At 39.8% G+C, this 19,335-nt stretch overlaps 1 protein-coding gene across 5 annotated transcripts in view; it reads left to right on the forward strand.

Moving 5' to 3' along the window:
• Window positions 1-6,252: 6,252 nt before the first annotated feature.
• Window positions 6,253-19,335, forward strand: part of arhgef28a (Rho guanine nucleotide exchange factor (GEF) 28a) — a 48,885-nt gene continuing 35,802 nt past the window's right edge. For 4 of the 5 annotated variants that reach the window (XM_032539635.1, XM_032539636.1, XM_032539638.1 and 1 more), the window contains exons 1-4: window positions 6,253-6,550; window positions 9,990-10,044; window positions 17,190-17,334; window positions 17,413-17,790. In XM_032539635.1, coding sequence (XP_032395526.1) covers window positions 10,012-10,044; window positions 17,190-17,334; window positions 17,413-17,790 — 556 coding nt within the window. In that variant the 5' untranslated portion in view covers window positions 6,253-6,550; window positions 9,990-10,011. The remainder of the gene's footprint in view (window positions 6,551-9,989; window positions 10,045-17,189; window positions 17,335-17,412; window positions 17,791-19,335) is intronic. The other variant, XM_032539639.1, reaches the window with a different exon arrangement.

A 19,335-nucleotide genomic window follows, 5' to 3' on the forward strand; every position in this document is an offset into this window, starting at 1 on the left:
ACCCAGGTTAGCATGATCTGAAGTATTAATAAAACAAAATACTTAATACTGGGGCATATGTCATAAAAGAAAGTGCAGAAAAGCTGAAAGTAATGGGATGAACAACAACAAGCTTTTGTAATTTTATGACATGTCCTGGTGTCTAAATGTAGTCAAGGGTATGAGAATTGCTTATTAATTCAAGGGTACTTTGTGAGATTACTCCTGTGTAAAACCCCACCATGCACCCACCCGTAAGGCTGCCGTCTACATTATAGATGCTTGTCTTGGGTTTTTGTCATTCTTTATACATTCCTCTCTGTCTTTAAACATCCAGTAGTGTAAATCCTCGTGGGCATCGTTGTTAGTTTGACACGTGACACAGTTCCACTTTTAATTTTCCTCTCCCAGTCTGTTCTCTAGTACCTTACTCATCATTATCTACTATATAGTCCAGTCATCAATGATCATGTTGTTCCTGATTTCTTCACTTGTTACTCAATTAACTAATCAATAATTAGTAGCTACTCTATTGAAATGTGATTAGATTAGGAGTTACTCATTAACTAATGAATTACTTATGTTAGTTTCCTAATCGTTCCTCATTTGTTCCTTGGTAACTTCTCAAATTCTGTGGCTCTTTTTGTAAAGTGTGACCTATTCTTAGACTTAGACTTAGACTTAGACTTCTCTTTATTGATCCTTTGGGATGACTCCCGCAGGAAATTGAAAGTTCCAGCAGCAGTTTTTAGCAAGAACAAAGAAATAAAAAATAGATAAAAAGACAGTATAAAGACAACAAAATCAACAAAATACCAATAAAAATAATAACAACAATAAGAACATTTGTCAAATAAACAAAGAAAAGACCATAAATTATTATTAAAGTGTCAGTGTTGAGTCCAGTGTTAAAAAATTATTATAAAGTGACCAGGTGTGAATTTAAGTCCAGGTGTGCATGTATGTATGTATGTATGTATTGTCCTCTCTGCCCTATTTCCTCCTCCCCCCTAGTGAGGAGTTGTAGAGTCTGATGGCATGAGGGACAAAGGAGTCCTTGAGTCTGTTGGTCCGGCACTTGGGAAGGAGCAGCCTTCCACTGAACCGGCTCCTCTGGGTGCTGATGACGGTGTGCAGCGGGTGGCTGGCATTGTCAGTAATGTCCAGCAGTTTGTCCAATGTCCTCCTCTCTGCCACAGTCACCTGTAGCTTTATAGCTTTATAGCTTTATAGCTTTTATAGCTTTTCTGTAGCTTTATATTCAATAATTAACATAATTAAATGCAACTTCTGTTCTAAAATTCTCTTTTAGGATTTAACAAACATTAATAAATACATTTGGCATAACATTTGAAGAAAGCTCCAGGGCAGGCGCGTCCATGTATGGAAGCTCTTTCCTCGAAGCAGCGGCGGTGGGTTCGGTTCCAACCTGCGGCCCTTTGCTGCATGTTATTCCCTCTCTCTCTCCCCTTTCATGTCTAAGCTGTCCTGTCACAAATGAAAGCATAAAATGCCTAAAAAAATAAATAAAAAAAAAAGCACATAACATTGCAGGTACAGATAGTGATACGGAACAAAAACTGTTGTTTATGTGCACCTTTTCCTGTATTTTCCTCATACAAAGAAAATGTCCTTACCCTTTCCTTTACAGGCCATTAATTACATAGTAATAAGAAATAATGAAGGAGCCTTTTACCTAATAAAAGAGTACATTTTAGTCTGAAATGATTTTCAAGTAATTACCAGATAAAACGAATGGAGTTTGAAAAATCACTTCTTTATAGTCAATTCATACAGTCACTAGCTTAGATGTAAGATTAAATGATTCAGGTTTTGTGTTTGGATTGTGAGGATAAAGTTACCCATAGCCAACATGAGTGTTTAATGTGGAATGGCAGGTCTTGCTTCAAGATGACAACGCTTAAACAGACACAAAATGAAAAGGAACAGCTCTACTGACAAAGTAACATTTCAGTCATTAATAATCTTGAATATTACAATTGTATAAAGTCATCTAATTATCATTGACTGACTTAATTACTGGCTCAGGTGTATTTATGAGTCTTGTCTGGCAGTCCAACTCTGTTATATGATTATTGATCTTGTGTCCTGAGGTCACTGATGGCCAGATGTTACAAATAATACTCACATAATTGCACTTCATCCCCGAGAAGGGGCTTATTGTACATGAGAACAAGATTTTAGATCAGTTTACCACAGTAAATCACACAATTCCTTTTTTACAAATTCGTTCCAGCAGGGGTTATTATCTTTGCTCAAACCTCCAAAATGTTAATCTGATTTAGAGCTAATATTTCCTCGGAATCTGTCAAATCCCTCTATCGCGAGCTATAAACATGGCATCCGTCTTCTTTTTTAATGTGGTGAAGTCAGAGATGAGGAGGTAAGGGTGTCATGCTTAACTGGCTGTATGGATATAGTTCATGTACTTTTCAATGCATATCTACTGTGTGTCTGGCTATCTGTCTAAATTATCTTTTGTTTTACTGTGTCAAGTATCATGACTTTCTTTGTTTGTTTTGAAATGACTGTCTCAGGCCTGAAAAGCTGTAAAGTAGCGATTAGGCTTTGCAGGATTAACAGTGTTAAACCCCCTGAAATATTTATCCCAGTCCTTAATTCAGTAATTCTACAGTGTGTTGATTGCTGATGTTGGTAAACCTTTTTTCTTGATAAATGTTTTGAAGCGTATATATCGAGTGATCTTTAGACTCGCTATATTTCACTATGCAAGGTTAAACTTAGAACGTCTCTTTTCTGATACTTTTACGTCTTGTGAGAAACCTTCCTTTCATAAAGAACAAAGAAAACAGTTAAAAACATTGTTTCAACTGAGGGGTGTGTGTTGCAAAATTCAAAACCCTCAATCTCAATTTAAGGACCGGTTTCTTTCTTATGATTAGTGTGTTTGAGAGGTCAAAAGGAGCTTTGGATGCTCAGTTTGTTCAAGTAAAAATGACCACACAGCGTTCCATAAGCTGTTATTCCAGGACTGTGTATGGAATGTCTTTTCAGACAGCTGATTGAAGCAGTCAGATGACCAGCTGTCATCACACCACCAGACAGTGCAAAAAGAGACACACGTGTTTGTCCTGCGGTCTCTTTGTGCAGCAGTAGTTTTTTCTGTTTACTTGTTTGTTTTTTGAGTCTCTAAATCAGGAGGGTCAAGGAGGGCTGAGGGCTGTACATGCTGCTGCGATGATAATCGGCGGGGATAAATAGTTTCAGTTGCATTGAGGAAGTTGTCTCATTCTGTAGAGACCCAGCATCACTTGTAGCCCTGCGCATATCTCAGCTGCTTTCTTTTGACAGCATGTGATGAATTCCACAGTGTGCTGCTCCCGCCATCTACAGGACAGCTAGATCACATGCACTGAAAGCAAGATAAGCAGAAAATAAACCAGATTATACTTTGTGGTGCATTTTGCAATTTATTTAGAACTAATGACCATGTGATGGGACCACACCAGCCAATTAGACCAGGGGTGTAAAGTTAGGGGGTGCCTATTTCCCTTCCCTACTTTTTACCCCCCTACTTCCGGCGCCCTTGGTCGGACCAAAGCCATCTTCAAACTTGACCTCCATTTTGATCTCAACCACACACCTATAAAGTATTGTGACTGCATCTTACATGGTTGTTACTCCATTGTGTTGACAAAGTATTAATACTCAAAACCACTTCTCTGTGGTAGTTTCTGCTACAGTGGATGTGTCCAGGGCACAGACACACACACACTCACACACACACTCACAGACACGTCCCAAGAGGTGTTTTACAATAATCCAACTGCATGAGAAAGCCGTTAAGTGCAATGCTACATAAAGAATGTTAGATTTTAGACAGAAGTAGTACAAGTACTAATCATCACCCAATTATATTAAAAAAGTAAGGTCCCGTAATCAGTTGGAAGTATCGGTTTACCCATCAGACAAGTACATGAGACACAGTTCCATTCAGACACCTGCATTGTCTATGTTCTCCTCCATGTGACACCTGTTAGCTGGCACATGGAGGTACCAGCTGTGTAACATGAGCTGCGAAAAACAAACCAGACAAGACAAGCACACATGTGTAATGTGCACACACACACACAAACACAAAAAAAAATTTAGTTTTATTAATAGTGTCAAATCATTACAAGTTATCTCGAGATAGTTTACAGATAGAGTATAGACCACAGTCTATAATTTATAAAGTATAAAGTACACACACACACACACACACACACACACACACACACACATACACACACACACACACACACACACACACACACAATAGCAAGTGTGGGGAAAGATGATGCCTGTTATCTGGGGGAAATCCACATGATGGCAGTATTGTAACTTAGAAATAAGGCAGCATTGTTGCAGACCATTAGCTGTGACCTCATTTAACTCATGTAATCTGTTGCTCATTATCAGTTAGTGAGAGAAGACTGGGAGCAGGAAGGGTGGGAAAGTCTTTCTCTCGCTTCCTGTTACGTTCCTGTGTGTGATTATGGTTCCAATCCAACTGAGACCTGGGAGATTTCTGTCCAATTGAAGAACATTAGGAAGTATTTCATGCAAATTGAACACTGACACAGTGCTGTCTTTTCCCCTAAATGCCCAAATCATTTATACTTGGATTACAACTTTAACAAATTACATTAATGACAAGTGTCTTTAGTACTAGAATAAATTATATTATACTGTCTCATATTACAGGATACAAACCCCTCAGATTAACTGAAGCAGTGGTATGACATGAGTCACTATAAGGTCCTATAATTATTGACAGCTGCTGAATGTCCCCTTCAGTACCACACTGGCATTCATCTGCAATCAGTAAACGTTAAATACTGTAGTTGTTCAGTTAAAGTGGGAGCCTATGGGATAATGGCAAATGCTAAAACAGTGAGCATGTCCATAAAGCTAACTGACCATGCAAAACCTTGGAATGCACTGAATTCATCAAGGGAGCATTTCTTTCTACTGAATTTAAATTCTCATTTGTAAGGAGGAATACTGTGTTATTTCTTCATTCAAAAGTTATAGCCTTGCTTTAAAATATTTTGGAGGTACTTTGTGTTTCTTTTTTTTTCTTTAACACTTTTTGGTACAACAAGTTAGAAGGAATGTTCATTACTAAACAGTCGCATGTGTTGTTTCAATACTCATATTTTTTGGTATCAAAATTGGGCAATATAACTATATGCACATGGTGTTCCTTTTATTTGGTGTTGGGTCATTGCTTACTAGCCCCGAACCTTAAAGGAGGACTCAGTTTGACACATGAACTTCAGTTTATCAGTCCCGAGAAGTGTTTCTGGATTTTTGTCTTCAGGGTTAGGCTCTTTTGGATTCAGATTTGAACAGAAAGCCTGTGTTACAAACCAGAGGTGTGGGTCTTTAAAGAAGACAACACATTCACATTAAAAGACAGTAGGTCAAATAAAATGCATTCTTGTGTTACATCATGGCCTAGTAGGATCATGGCCTCTGCTGCTCCGATTGTGACCATTTAAAAATACATTCTACATTTTAAAAATCTCTTGAGAGTTCCCTAAATTTTAGGAAGGGCAACACTAAACTAGAAGTAGGCCACAGTATTATTGTATTATTATTAATGTATTTATGTGTAAGCAGCATTTTAATGTTGTTTTACATACTGTTTAACTTATAAAAATCCATTATATTTTCTATTCAGATGTTTTGGGTGTAAACTTGTAGGCCAACTGACTGTAAACTAAATGTAGTGAAGTATAATATCTACCATTAAAATGTAGTATTAAGTAGTATTACGTGGAAATAGTCAAGGGAAATAAAAGTACATCAAATATGTAGGCTACTTGTAAATAGTAAATGTACTTAGTTAGTTAACACCACTGCAAAAATGTGAGTGTTGCTTCTTTTGTGTACAAGCAAAGTCAACAACACCCTCTTTGATACAACTCAGCATCGGTGAAAGTGACGTCACTCCAGCTTGTCTCTGATTGGAGAAAATTTAAACCACAAAACGCCTTTGTACGCCATAAAATGCAGGTGATACAGTAAATATAGCCCATGGAAATATTATATAAAGCATTCAGTCTCGCTATAAACTCACTATATTCAGGGGAATTAAACTTTCAGGGTAAATATAAACAGATTCATGGGAATGTTTCTGTGCTGTCCTGACTGCTTTATCCCTTATGCTTCCCAAAGGCCGCTTCCCATGAGTGTGTGTGTGTGTGTGTGAGAGAGAGAGAGAGAGAGAGAGAGAGAGCGAGAGAGAGAAGGGGGGGAGGGCTGGCCCAAAGCTGCAGAGAGGAGACACAACTCTGGCGACACCTGCAAACAAACTCCTAACCAGCCAGCCGACTGTCACCCGGAGCGGAGATCCACATGAAGCCGAGACGAACATCAATGCGGAATAAGGGCGTGAAGAGTGTTTTAACGCTGAGAAGCAAGCAACTTCACTGAAATATAACAACGAGTCGTGCGAATTGAGTTTACGGCAGACAGAACCGAGGGCTGAGAGAGAAAGAGAGAGAGAGGGAGAGAGAGGGAGGGAGAGAGACAACAACAGGTAATGACACGCTGATTCTTCCTCAGTTAAAAAAGTCTCCTTCAAATAGCTTTTGATGAAACAAACAATAAAACATGTGCAGTGATCTTACTGGGGTGATTGTAGGCTATCTTCGTTTTTAATGACGGTCCAATGCTGGTGCGTTTACAGGTAGGCTTGCCTAAAACGTAAAAACAAAGCCTGGCGACTTCAACGCATGCACCCTCAATGTTACTGATTCTCTCATCGCCTACTGTGTGTGGTCTTGTAGTAATAAGTGTGTTTTTCCCCTGCTGCTCTTATGGGTTAACTGGCTGGATTTTATTGCAGGAGTTTTCCCTTCCCGCTGAAAGCAGCACAAGTCATTATCGTACCTGAAGGATGTGTTTGAGTGCTGATAATTTGTGTAGTAATGATCTAAATCCTGTTTTCACTTCGTTGTGTGGGACTTTTTCAGTCAGTGGCTTAGCATTGAGGTTATTTTTCATTATTACTTTAAGAAACTTAAAGAAAGTTTTCACACCTTTTTCACATGTGACTGTGGCTCTGAGCGTGATGATGCTTATTGTGGCAGCTATGTAGCCTACATCATTGCAACAAGCATCATCTTCTTAGAAGCAGTAACACTAGTTCCAAATGTATCTCCATGTACCAAACGCATGCACATTCATGGGAATAAGTGCTGAAAGCAGAAAGGTGAACCATATCGTATCGCCTATAACTGATTGCAGCTTGTCATGTGAGAGGAATTAGATTATTCAATCATGCATCAGCTGAAAAAAATGTCAAGGACAACAGGATCAACTTGCTCCCGTCTGAAAATATTTGCATCACATATAAAGATGTCAAAATGAGTTTCCCCAAATGCTTCGAGACAGCGCTCGTTCTCTTGTTATGCGTAATCTCTTTTCTCACGCTCTGTTCTGGAGTACGTGGCCACAAGCCAGGCCAGGTTTTTAACTCACATTGAAGGTGTCAGAGTCGGAAGGACCGTGACAGACACGCATTCTGTGCAAACTTAGAACAACTGGACATCTGGATTTAAGATCATTCTTACAAGTACTGCTTTTATTTTAACTAATAGATGATTCAAAAAGTCATTGAACTCAAGAAGCTCAAATCAACATCCTTTTCTACGTGTGGATTTGGATTATGTTTTTAAACCTTGCACAAACAACAGCACACCAGAATATTCACCTTTGTTGAGTTATGGGGCGCAACTTTGCACCTTGGACAATTTTTTTTATCCACAATGTGACACGTCAACTTTCCCTATAGTTCCCCATTACAATAGTGTAGCCCCATTGATATGAGTAGCATTAAAAACAAGACATAGACGCCCAGGCCTGTGGCATTGCGCTCCTTTTGATAAAATGTGCTTTGGACACAATATTATAGTGATATTATTGTTAGATCATCCCTTAGGACATCAGTTAGTGAATTAATGTTACCTGATCCGGTTCTGTGTCGATTTGCAGTTTTATTTTCATAAAATAACAACTTTAACCCAGATTCAGCGGTCTGTGCCTTCTGCCAAAATGATTATAAGTTAGTTGCCTTATTTTAAATGTAAATCAACAAGGGGTTTTCTTTAAAGGTCCTATGACATGCTGCTTTTTGGATGCTTTTATATAGGCCTTAGTAGTCCCCTAATACTGTATCTGAAGTCTATTTCCCGAAATTCAGCCTTGGTGCAGAATTACAGCCGCTAGAGCCGGTCCCACAATGAGCTTTCCTTAGGACGTGCTTTTTCTGTGTCTGTAGCTTTAAATGCTATTGAGGATGAGAGGAGGTAGGGGCAAGGTGAAGGGAGAAGGGTGGGGGTGTTGCCTTGACCAACTTCCATGCTTTGCTTGTTTGCAAGCCATGATGTCTCTCTCTTTCTAATGGGCGAGCCAAATTCTCTGGACTTGCTCCTTATGATGTCATAAGGGGGAGATTCCAGATCGGCCCATCTGAGCTTTATTTTCTCAAAGGCAGAGCAGCATACGCAGCACTTGGTTTGCATTTATCTCCATTTCTAGCCACTGGGGGACCAAAGGCAGGCTGGGGCAACTCATAAATGTTAAAAAAAATCTCATAAACTAAATATTTCATGCCATGGGACCTTTAAAAAAAAACCATTACATATTCATTATATTATATATATTTGAAATATACACACAAATGATAGGCTTACTGGCCTATAGGTATGTAGTCACTAAGGTAGCCATTCACAGATCCAGTTAAGAGGAATTCACTGAGCCACATGTACAGTATGTTTAACATTAAAACAGGATTTATTAAACCATGCCAACAATTATTATTTCAATAGCATAGTATTCTATTCTCTAGAAAGGCTTTAGGCTGCCCTACACGTTAATGTGTTTAACGTCTTTTCTTTCGGGGCATTTTTAGGTCTCTATTTATACAGGACAGCTGAAGACATGGGAAGTCGTATGACATGCAGCAAAGGGCCGCAGGTCGGAGGCAAATCTGCGGCCGCTGCGTCAAGGAGTAAACCTCTATATATGGGCGCCTTATTGTTTTTGTGGAATGATGGGTTATATTGAGAATATTGAGATTAGAGCTTCAACAATTAGCTGATTTACATCAAAATGAATCGGAAACTATTTTGATTGATTAATCATTTTCTTGCAGAAATGACAAACAGTTTCTGATTTCAGCTTCTATGTCAGGATTTTCTGATATTCCCTTTTCAATGTAATTGTAAATTTTAATATATTTTGGGTTATGAACCGTTGGTCCGACAAAGCAACACATTGCAAGACTGTCATGCTGGGCTAGGGTTGTGTGATGGGAGCCAAATGATCAATCGCCAAAACTATTGTCGGATTAATCAATAATTTAAATAATAAGGATTTGCACACCTAAATTGGGACCTGAAAGAGGAGAGAAAAGTATTTGGCAGAAACTACAGAACAAACAAATATAATCTTCCTTTGAGCCGCAGAATGGAAACTGTTATGGCTTTTCTGTGTGGCACCATGCAGCTCATGCAAACGAGTGTCTAGACAAAGTGCAGCACGCAGAGCTGACACCACTGGGCAGCTTTGAAGTCATGCACTATTCACAGCTGAGCGTGAAGTCACAGCAGAGCCAGCGTGTGCTGATTACACAGTTACCCTTTCCTCATCTGCTGCACCCTGCCTGAAGACTCGGACATTGTGTAGATATAGACTATATTTATACATATATTCGAGCAGAAAATGTCCTCCGCTGTATTAACTCATAAAACCATGACCAATTATCACTTCAGCATCACAGCACACACAGCATCTCAGTTGATCTGCAGCATCCATTTTTCCATCTTGTGTTGGGCTATAGGAAACAAAAAAACTGTATTCAAAACTTTATAAAGAATTTCAGTGAAAGTGAAGCAACGAATGATATAGAAAATGTTGAAAGTTCTGGTTGTTATTCCTCTTGCATTTTAGTAACATGACTATTTCCTCCCTAGGCATCTGGTGAATGGAGAGAAAATGGAGGTGGACAGAAGAGAGGTGCCTCTATATGTAAGTGCCTGTATGTTTTGCTCCAGTTTGTGTGTCTGATGTCTTGGTTGGTATAGAAGAGGGGTCTATTTGGATATATACTGCATATATGTAGTTGGGTGAAAAGTGTACTCTGAGGAGCAATCTCCCCGTTATATTTTTTCTCACCAGAATGAAAGCACTCTAGTCTTTCCCTCTAGCCATCTCCTTGCTCTCTCAGTCCGGTTTCTCCCCCTGTGCAGTGGTTGACTGGCAAGCCCTGTGTTGCAGGTGAAACCCAAGCCAGGAGGCTTTCAGTCCCTGGGGAAGCCAGGCTTCACACAACCTGTTCACCAAACGACAAAGCACTCTAAAAGCATGGTGGACATAGGAGCCAGAACCAGAGAATATACCCATTTGTTTATTGTCTTTTTTTTTACTGAGAGGAATGCACCCGTCAGTTTATGAATTGAACAAATACACATTTTTTTATTTGGAAGCATGTTAGAGTGCAGGGTGCGCAGGTGTGTTTGAATATATTGGTTTTTTTTGACATAGTAGAACTCTGTTTCTCTCTGCTACGTTCACTTTTTCCATTTGTCTTCCTTTTCTCCTTCAATCCCCTGTATACACACACTCTCTCTCTCTATTTCTTTCTTTCTTTCTTTCTTTCTTTCTTTCTTTCTTTCTTTCTTTCTCTCGCCCTCATTCTCCCATTTGTGTGGAAACCTGGGTGGGCCAGTCACTGGAGCGTTGCCAGTTTTCTAGTAAGCAGTGTCTGCTTGTTTTGCTGTGTCACCAGTTTACGAGGAGGGGGGGCTTGCTCCAAAACCTTTGCCTCCACTCGCTCATAGAGAACTGATTGAGAACCGGTCTGAAACCAAGCCATGTGAATCATAACGGGCTCTACCGTTTACACATACACCTCTCCATTAAGAGAAAGTGGCGTCTCCAGCCTCTAAGGTCACAGCTCAACAGGAGCAACCCTCACTGCTGAATGAGATCCAGATTTCAATGCCAGGCTTTGTGTAGGTGGGCTACGGCACACTGCTGTAGGCTATAAAGGCTGTTATTGTAACACCCTTAGTAAAGTGCACCTTCCACACTTACAACATACCCCATAGCAGATACAGTCCGGCCAGATCAATGGATAAACGGTTGCATTGAATTGCAGGCAGAAAGTGTGGTAGTTTTGAGATTTTATTAAGCTCCAGAGCAGGACAAAGTGGTTTTGTGTGAATGTGTGAGTAAAAGTAAAGTGATCCCCCTGTAAGACGATTGTGTTCTCATGTTTGTGAGCTGAAATGTGAGAAGTCCATGTCTCGTGTGAGAGAAATATACCAAAAAACAAATGATTAATCTACCAACTTTTCCTCCAGTGCCAGCCAACAAGGTGGACATTTCCTGTTATGAGTGAAATACCTTAACAACTATTAGATGAATAGACATGATTTTTTTGTACAATCTGTCATGTGAGAGGATGAATAATACATTAAAAAAATAAAAGGAAATTATTTCCAACATTATTTTATCCCTAATAAGCTAGATAGAAGATAACATGCATCATCTTTCCCCACACTTGTGCTAGTGTGTGTGTGTGTGTGTGTGTGTGTGTGTGTGTGTGTGTGTGTGTCAAAATTATATAATAGAATAAAAGCACTGCCATAATGCTGGCTCTTCCGTGTCTACCCTTTACAATAAAGGTCCATCTTTTCTCTAAGAGGAAGCAAAATAAAAATACATTTATACCATTCACAATAAAAGCCCCAATTAAATTTCCTTGGATCATTTCGCTTAGAGAAACTTCAAGAAAAAGGCATTTTTGCAGACACTAAAGCGAATAGAGACTATCGTATTAACTTGCTGTGAGCGTCTTCTTTATCACTCCGTGTTCATCCTGGGTCCAGTTCTTAAAGTGTGCTGCTAATTAATATCACTAATAACATTAACTTTGGCAAAAAAAAAGTGAATAATCCCTGAGTTGAATATCGCAGATCAGTTGACATCGCAATGACAGAAAAGAAATGTATCTTCACCTGTACTGTCTGCTAAGTGCTAATGAGCAAATCCTAGCGTGCTAATACACTAAACAAAGATGACGATCATAGTAAACATCATTAGCTACATCAATTACATTTAGTTTAATTTTGCTTAAATCACTGGTTTCACACAGTCTCACAGAGCTGCCTGCATGGCTGTGGTCCCTTAATCTTTGTTTCTTTTACAGCAGCTATTATCTCACCACAGTACGACTTCATGTTCACAAATGGCAATAGGTTAGCTATATCCTTGTTGCCCTTATGGTTTGATAGTGACAGTTATCACAGTGCTCTTTGAGCTAGTAGTAGGTCCGTACCACTGCGTTATGATTTATGATTTTGTTTCCCTCTAGGTACTGTGGTGATTGTGTTTGCCATGCTGTTGACATGTCAAACACACAAAACCTCACCCTGACAGTCATTTTTTGATGTTCAATAAGCAGGTCAAACCCAAAAGAACAAAGAAAAATCTGTTTTACTTGAACAAATAGACTCATGCTCCTATCACAGCCGTTTTCTCAAATATGACATATATATATATATATATAACAGTCTTATAATTTAAGAAAACGTTTTCCACAAAATCCAGGTTATTCTTGGTATTATTCTTGGTATTATTATGTTATAACTGTATGTAACAAGGAGTCTGTTCTTGGCTACCCCCTTCTTTAAAAGGAAATGCTTGAGGCACCACGCCAGCTTTACTCATAGTATCTTCTGACATGTTGAGTAGTTATTAGTATCTCATTTGCACAGCAGATTAAATCAGAGGTATGTGTTTCAGCTGAGTATGAGAAAAGGCACAGACCACAGTTCTAGCTGCCACCCTCAAGACTCAAATGATATTCTGCTCCACTGAGTTTCTTGTAGCTCAGATGTATGCATGTACTTACATGTCACTGCAGTAGCTTGGGACTTTATAAAGTAATAATATTTTCACTTTAAAAACATTCCTAGGAGTTTGAAAAAAGGCTTTGCCTGAAATGTTAGCTTGTTTGAAAGTTTATGAAATAGATTGAGAATGTGGTAGTATTTTGGCCTTTTCTCAGCCCTTGGTTTTTCAAAGCCAAACCATGAAGTTATGAGTTATAGTGTCTGTGTGAGGGTTTAAGCACACTTCATTTATTCAGTAAAACTCTTCTTAATGAGGCAAAATGTCACTTGTATTGGTTTCCTAGCTGAAAAACTATCCTGTGAACAATGTAAAAAAAAAAAAAAAAAAATACTCTGTCACTGCTGACTTCAGGCTGTCTTCCCACTAAGGGAACTGACTCTGTTATTGGAGCTGTTTTTGTTGTTGCAGTAGCAGTGATCTCGCTCCCTTGACGTCACCTACGTGTTGCACTCTGGAGATCATAGCAAAGAGCTCTAAAGCTGATGACTGCTGGTTTCCTGGAGACCACAGGTAGCAGATCTGACAATGTTTTCCTCCCATTGAATGGACAACAACATGGGGACATCATAAAAGCAGGCCACTGGCGTATCCTGGTAGTTTCAGAAAAAAACAAATATTAATATGCGCTAGTTTTTGTGTCATATTAAAGCTATAGTGCGTAGTTTCTGTCGCCCTCATGAGGAATTCTTAGTAATGACGACAACACTGTCGTGTCCATATGATACAAGCCTTCTGTGATCGTGCACAGCCCCCATCCGTCCTCCACGCAGGACACGAAGGATTAAAAAAAAACATGATGGATTGACTCTTCTGAAGAGGAAATTATCTTCTCTTGAGTTTAAGCATGTGAAAGTCACCAGGCGACAATCTTCTAACACAGCCATGCTGAGAAATACAGAGAAAGTTGTGTGGAGCTGATAGTCTTAATTAGCTTTGTAGTAACTAATTTGGCAATGGCTTGAATGTAACAGACGCTCATTAATATCAAAAAGTTACGCATTAATGCTTTAAGGTTATCCGATAGACCTCCTCCATGTTCCACATTTTACACAGTATGCCTGACCTGAGAGCTGGCCATATAGGAGGCATGAGGTAAAACCACAAGGTGTTGAATATTTCATTGTTCTTGGATCAGGTTGTGTCAACGATAAAGCTGCGGAGAAGAGGCCATATCACATCAGTCTGACGTCTTATCACCAGCCAGCCGTCCTCCTTCCTCGTCCCCAAGTCAGAGGAGATACAGTTAGGATCAAGCAAATTCTGTCTGATCCAATTGTACCTGTGTAAACCAATATTAACTGAGGCTGCGACAGGGACAGAAAAGTGGAAACCACAGCCTCCTCGGAGGAGTGTAAACAAAATCAAAAGAAATTGAAAATGAGCGTTCACATAGGTTTCTGTGTCTTTCATAGACGTTTAAATCTAATAGCTGGAGGACGGCAATGGCAGAGAATGGATAAATCTCCTTGACGGTAATATGATATGTCAAAAATATTACTTGTCCTGTGACACTAAATAAAAAAAATAGCTGCAATAATGGTTATGATTTTTCTCAAAACCTTAGCGGAGCAAAGTCCCTCCAGTGCAAATTTTTTAAAATTTCATGGTCACTTTTAAAACATATGTAGTTTATTTGTAAGGGACAAGTGCAGGGAACCGTTGACAGTTTATTATATAAATCTATTCTGTCACATTTTAATACAATTCATGAAATTCTACTTGTGTTTGTAGAAATGTAAACACAACTCCAAATGCAGTGGGTCTTGCTAACCCTTGTATAAACCCAAGGCTGACATCTTATCTTTTCATTAGGTGGAAAAACAATCAGCGATAACATTAACGGCGGTAAGTGTGCGCTAAGTGGTACTGCCGCTAACCACTTAGCGCACACAACAGGCTGAGAAACTGCAGCCTGAGTCAGACCTCTGTTATCAGCCCGAACCAACAGCCTGCCAACACAAGAGGTCAGTTTCATTTCTACCTCTGAAACACTATGGACTGGACTCAGGCGCATAAACAAACTGTGACACGCTCAAGATTGTATTGCAATGATTTGTTCCTCCACACGTAAAATACAACTAGTACTGCAGTTACCAAATGTAAAGTAACGTTGTGAGTCAAAGTGCATTAGTGTGGCCGTCAACAGAAAGTGCTCCGAGGCTCACCCCCTCGCTGTCAAAGCCCAAAACACCCAGGTGAACAGAGGTCCGTTTAGAAAGCAGGTTTAGTGAAAACTCCGAGTTAGTTAACCCTGAGATTAGGGAAACTCTGGGTTTTCTGTTCAGAAAGGAGGTAAGTCAAACCTGAGAGAGAGGGGTAACTCCAGTCCGTTTCCGAAATAGACGTAACTTAACCTCAGAGTTAGTTTCTATGGTAACTGAGCCTGTGAATTTAACATTGTAGGGAGCAGGTTTTCCTCAATAAACCTTGAGTTTCTCTCAGTCTCCTCCCTCTGACACAGCGCTCTTTCGTTTCCTCATCCATTCATTCAGTCTGTAGCAGGCGCATTTGAACGCAGTTTGTTATCTGCATGAATAAAAAAACAGGGTTGTTATATGAACTTTGTTAGGCAGGTCATAAAACTTTTTTTTTCTTTAACATGGCATTTCCTGATGTCGACGACCCTGTTGGTGAAGAAGCTGTGTTACTTTGCAGGAAGTTAAACATACAGTATGTCGGGAGATGATATTGAGGCCCCGACTGTAGATGTATTTTCATTTCCATATAACTACCTATTTGAACGTAGGGCTGGGCGATATGGAGAAAATCAGATATCACGATATTTTTAACCAAATACCTCGATATTGATACCGCAACAATATCATAGTGTTGACATCAGCATTCAAGCCTTGTCTCTTTGAGCACGTTAGCATGCTGACCTTTTAACTCATGGCGGCTGAAACGAAAGTACAGCGTATTGATCAATAATGATAATGTTATATATGATAATATATCTCCTCATATTTCTTTATTTATTTATTTATATATTTATACTTATATTTCTAATATCTGAGCAACTGTAACACAGAGTTTCCCTTCGGGGATCAATAAAGTATTTCTGATTCTGAATCCATACACAAATGCTTCGGCCCCTTGCATTTAGTTGCTCTCCCTCAAAAATGTTACAAGAATAAAGACTCTTTATGTTTGTTGAGAAGCCACAAAATGCAGGTGGCTTAAGAAGAAATAGTTGTTCAGATTTTGTTTTTTTAATATATTTTTTATTATTTTTTGGGGCATTTTTAGGCCTTTATTGTCAGGACAGCTGAAGAAATGAAAGGGGAGAGAGAGGGGGAATGACATGCAGCAAAGGGCTGCAGGTCAAGGAGCAAACCTCTTTATATGGGCGCCCACTCTACCAACTGATCTATCCGGGCGCCCCAGTTCTTCAAATGTCAAGTTAATCTGATGTAAACCCTAAAATATACACTTTAACATAATGAATGCCTTAGCCAAACACATTGACAATAAGGATAAATTAAGGATGACCCCATTAATCCTACGATTTATACCAGAACTAGAAAACAGAAGATGAGGAGATTGCACAAGAATGGAAAGCCAAGTACCCTTCTTGAACATGAGGGATACACTGTGAGCTAACCCTCTTGATCAGGTCAGTCTCTTACACAGGGTAGCTACAGTTTATCTTGTGGTTTCCCTGTTTGGTAATCTATATTGATATTGACAACAAAAACATTTACTTTGCATGGTCAGTGACTAAGTGGCACTACATTCACTCATCCGCCATGTTGTATCTGTAACCAAATGCTTTGCCATCCCTGCATCGGTGGTTCTATTCTGCTGTAACACATCGACTGCAGTGAGTAATGTGAGTGATAAGAGAGAACACAAATCCTGTTGGTCGGGGTTAACTTGTACTCAGTAAAATCTTTGAGGATAAGAGTTGTGGTGTGGGTGTCTTTGGGGTGATGCAGGTCAAACGAGGTCAATGAAAAGAACCAGGTCAGAAATAATACATGTCATCATAAAGGCGGATCATGAAGCACACGCTCAGTGGGGCGCAGCTCACTCCTATTGTGAGAAAATGACTGGTGTCTCTCTTTCTTCCTTTTTCCCTGCCGCCCCATTTTTGCTCCTTCCATGCAGTACAATACAGAACATTTTGTAAACTTTGTGAAAATGAATACATTTTCTTCCTGGGTAATGCAGTTTATTTAAGGCCTTTTGAGTCTAATACATTGGTTGCGTTGTAAAGGCCATTCAACGGATGGATTTCCTTTTTCTCATCTCAGGGACAGGTGCAGGCAAATGTGAGGTTACAAGCCAACGCTCCTGAAGATGCAGAGTTTTATGTAGTTTTACAAGGCTCCAGCCTTACACATGTGACTGCAGCAAAAAGAGGAGATGATGGGCTGACCCTTAGCTTCACAGTTCCCGGTAAGTCTTTCGGTCAAACTATTAAAACACACTCACTTTCTCTGTCACCGTCTCATGACTTTCCTCTGTCTCTCACAGGCCATTCCATTGTGGAAGTTGTCTCTGTCACATCCTACTTTTACGCAGAGGACCAAGTCAAGCCATGCGAGGGCGAAGCATCTCTTAAATACCTCAGAGACGTTGCCCAGGAGGCAGCAGAATACCTGAGTGCAAACAGGGACCAGCTTGGCCCCGAGAGCTACCTAGAAGTCCTGGAGAGGTTTTCCGCGTTGGTGCAGGAAGCTGATGAGGAGCGCTTCGCTGCAGGCCTGGATTGCAATGAGGAGGATGTGCAGCTCAGACAAAGTTCAGGTGATGAAGCTGGTCTCAGGCAGCTGGACGAGAAGATCACACAGGCTATGGCCAACATGGATTACCCTCAGCAGTGGAAAAACACCGTCAGTCAGCCGAGAGAAGGTAATAAAATATGACCTGGGAGTGTAAGTCTTGCGATTGTGCTGCGATCTTGTTGGTTTTTTGTTTGCCAGATGCGATTTTGCAGCCACTCATTGATACTTTGTGTTACTTCTAGAGCACAGATGTGTCTGCATAGTGTGCTGTATGAATCAGTTCAACTTCAAAAACCAAACCAGTCTCACCAAAACAAAGCACATTCGTCTACAGTTTATCTACGTAGATTTATTTCACTCTCTCAGAGGAGTTAAGGATGTTTGATCTTCGAGACCTCATCCACTCACGTCCTACTTTGTGCTCATCTCCTTCCTGGATCATTTACAGAGGTCAAATATCAGTTATTCCCCTCTGCTCAGCATATATGAAGGCTCTCAACTTTTCAACTTCCAAAAGTTGTCATTGCTGTTTTTATTACATCCTGGAGATGTTAAGGGTTGAGTCACCCAGTTTAAAAATACATATTTTGTCCAGTATAAAAATACCAGTGTGTGGATTAACCTAGTGTAAATCTTATACCAAGCAACTTTCAGTTGGTAATAGCATTTTTTTCTGAAGTAAAAACTAAATAATAAATACTGATTAACCTGACAAAAGTTACTGGTAAACAGGAAATATTTTATAACAACCTCAGATATCTTAAAACCTGGGAACAATATATATCATCATCATCATCAACATCATCATCAACATCATATCCTGATACCACTAGGAGTTTTCTTAGTACTTTTTATATACTGGCCCTTTAACAAACAAACAATATTAGTCCTTCCTTATCATGACCGGGGTGTTCTGATGTTGACTTGGTTTGAAACCCAACATGAACCCTGACTGTGCACAGCCCATCTCTTCCATCACATGATGTGCAGGACCCGCCAGCTGGGCAGAGGTTGGTGTGCTCCTAAAATGGAGCAATTACTGCCATTATTCCTCAACAGCCAGATTAGAGTTGTCTTGCAGACATCTGCATCTATTAAATCAACTTCCACAATCCTCCTCTGCACTGCACTCTCACTCCTTTACACCACATCTGTGACAGAGTTGTTTCTGGCGTCTGGCCTCAGACTTTTGTTATTTATAAAGTTTCATTTTTTAAAGATTGTGAAGTTGCCCCTCATTTTTCTAAGAGATGAGAGCGAAACACACACAGTATGCCAAGGTATTACTAAATATTGAACATGGGTGCAGTTTCAGAGATTACATGGCCTAGTATGGAGAGTACACTGAGCTGATGATTTAGCATTGGAAGAAAAAAAAAAATGACACCAGACAAGATCCCTCAGCAAATTCCCATGTACTGTTCAGCCCGCTGCTGAAGGCCACATAAATTTATAGGGTGTCTTCTCATTGGACAGCAGAATAATATATGTCCATTGCCTGCTTAGGAAAAAAGCAAATGTCCATGCAAAACACAGGCAAAGTACAAATGCAAAGTAGCTGTCGGCCCTTAGTCCCTCCGTGCACTATTTACTGGCCTATTTGACAATGGCATTCTTGTTTGTTGAACTTTGCATGAAGAGCATGTTCAGTATTTCCTCCTCTCAGTCAAAC

The sequence above is a fragment of the Etheostoma spectabile genome, chromosome 16 (genome assembly GCF_008692095.1).
Source record: "Etheostoma spectabile isolate EspeVRDwgs_2016 chromosome 16, UIUC_Espe_1.0, whole genome shotgun sequence".
Lineage (NCBI taxonomy): Eukaryota > Metazoa > Chordata > Actinopteri > Perciformes > Percidae > Etheostoma > Etheostoma spectabile.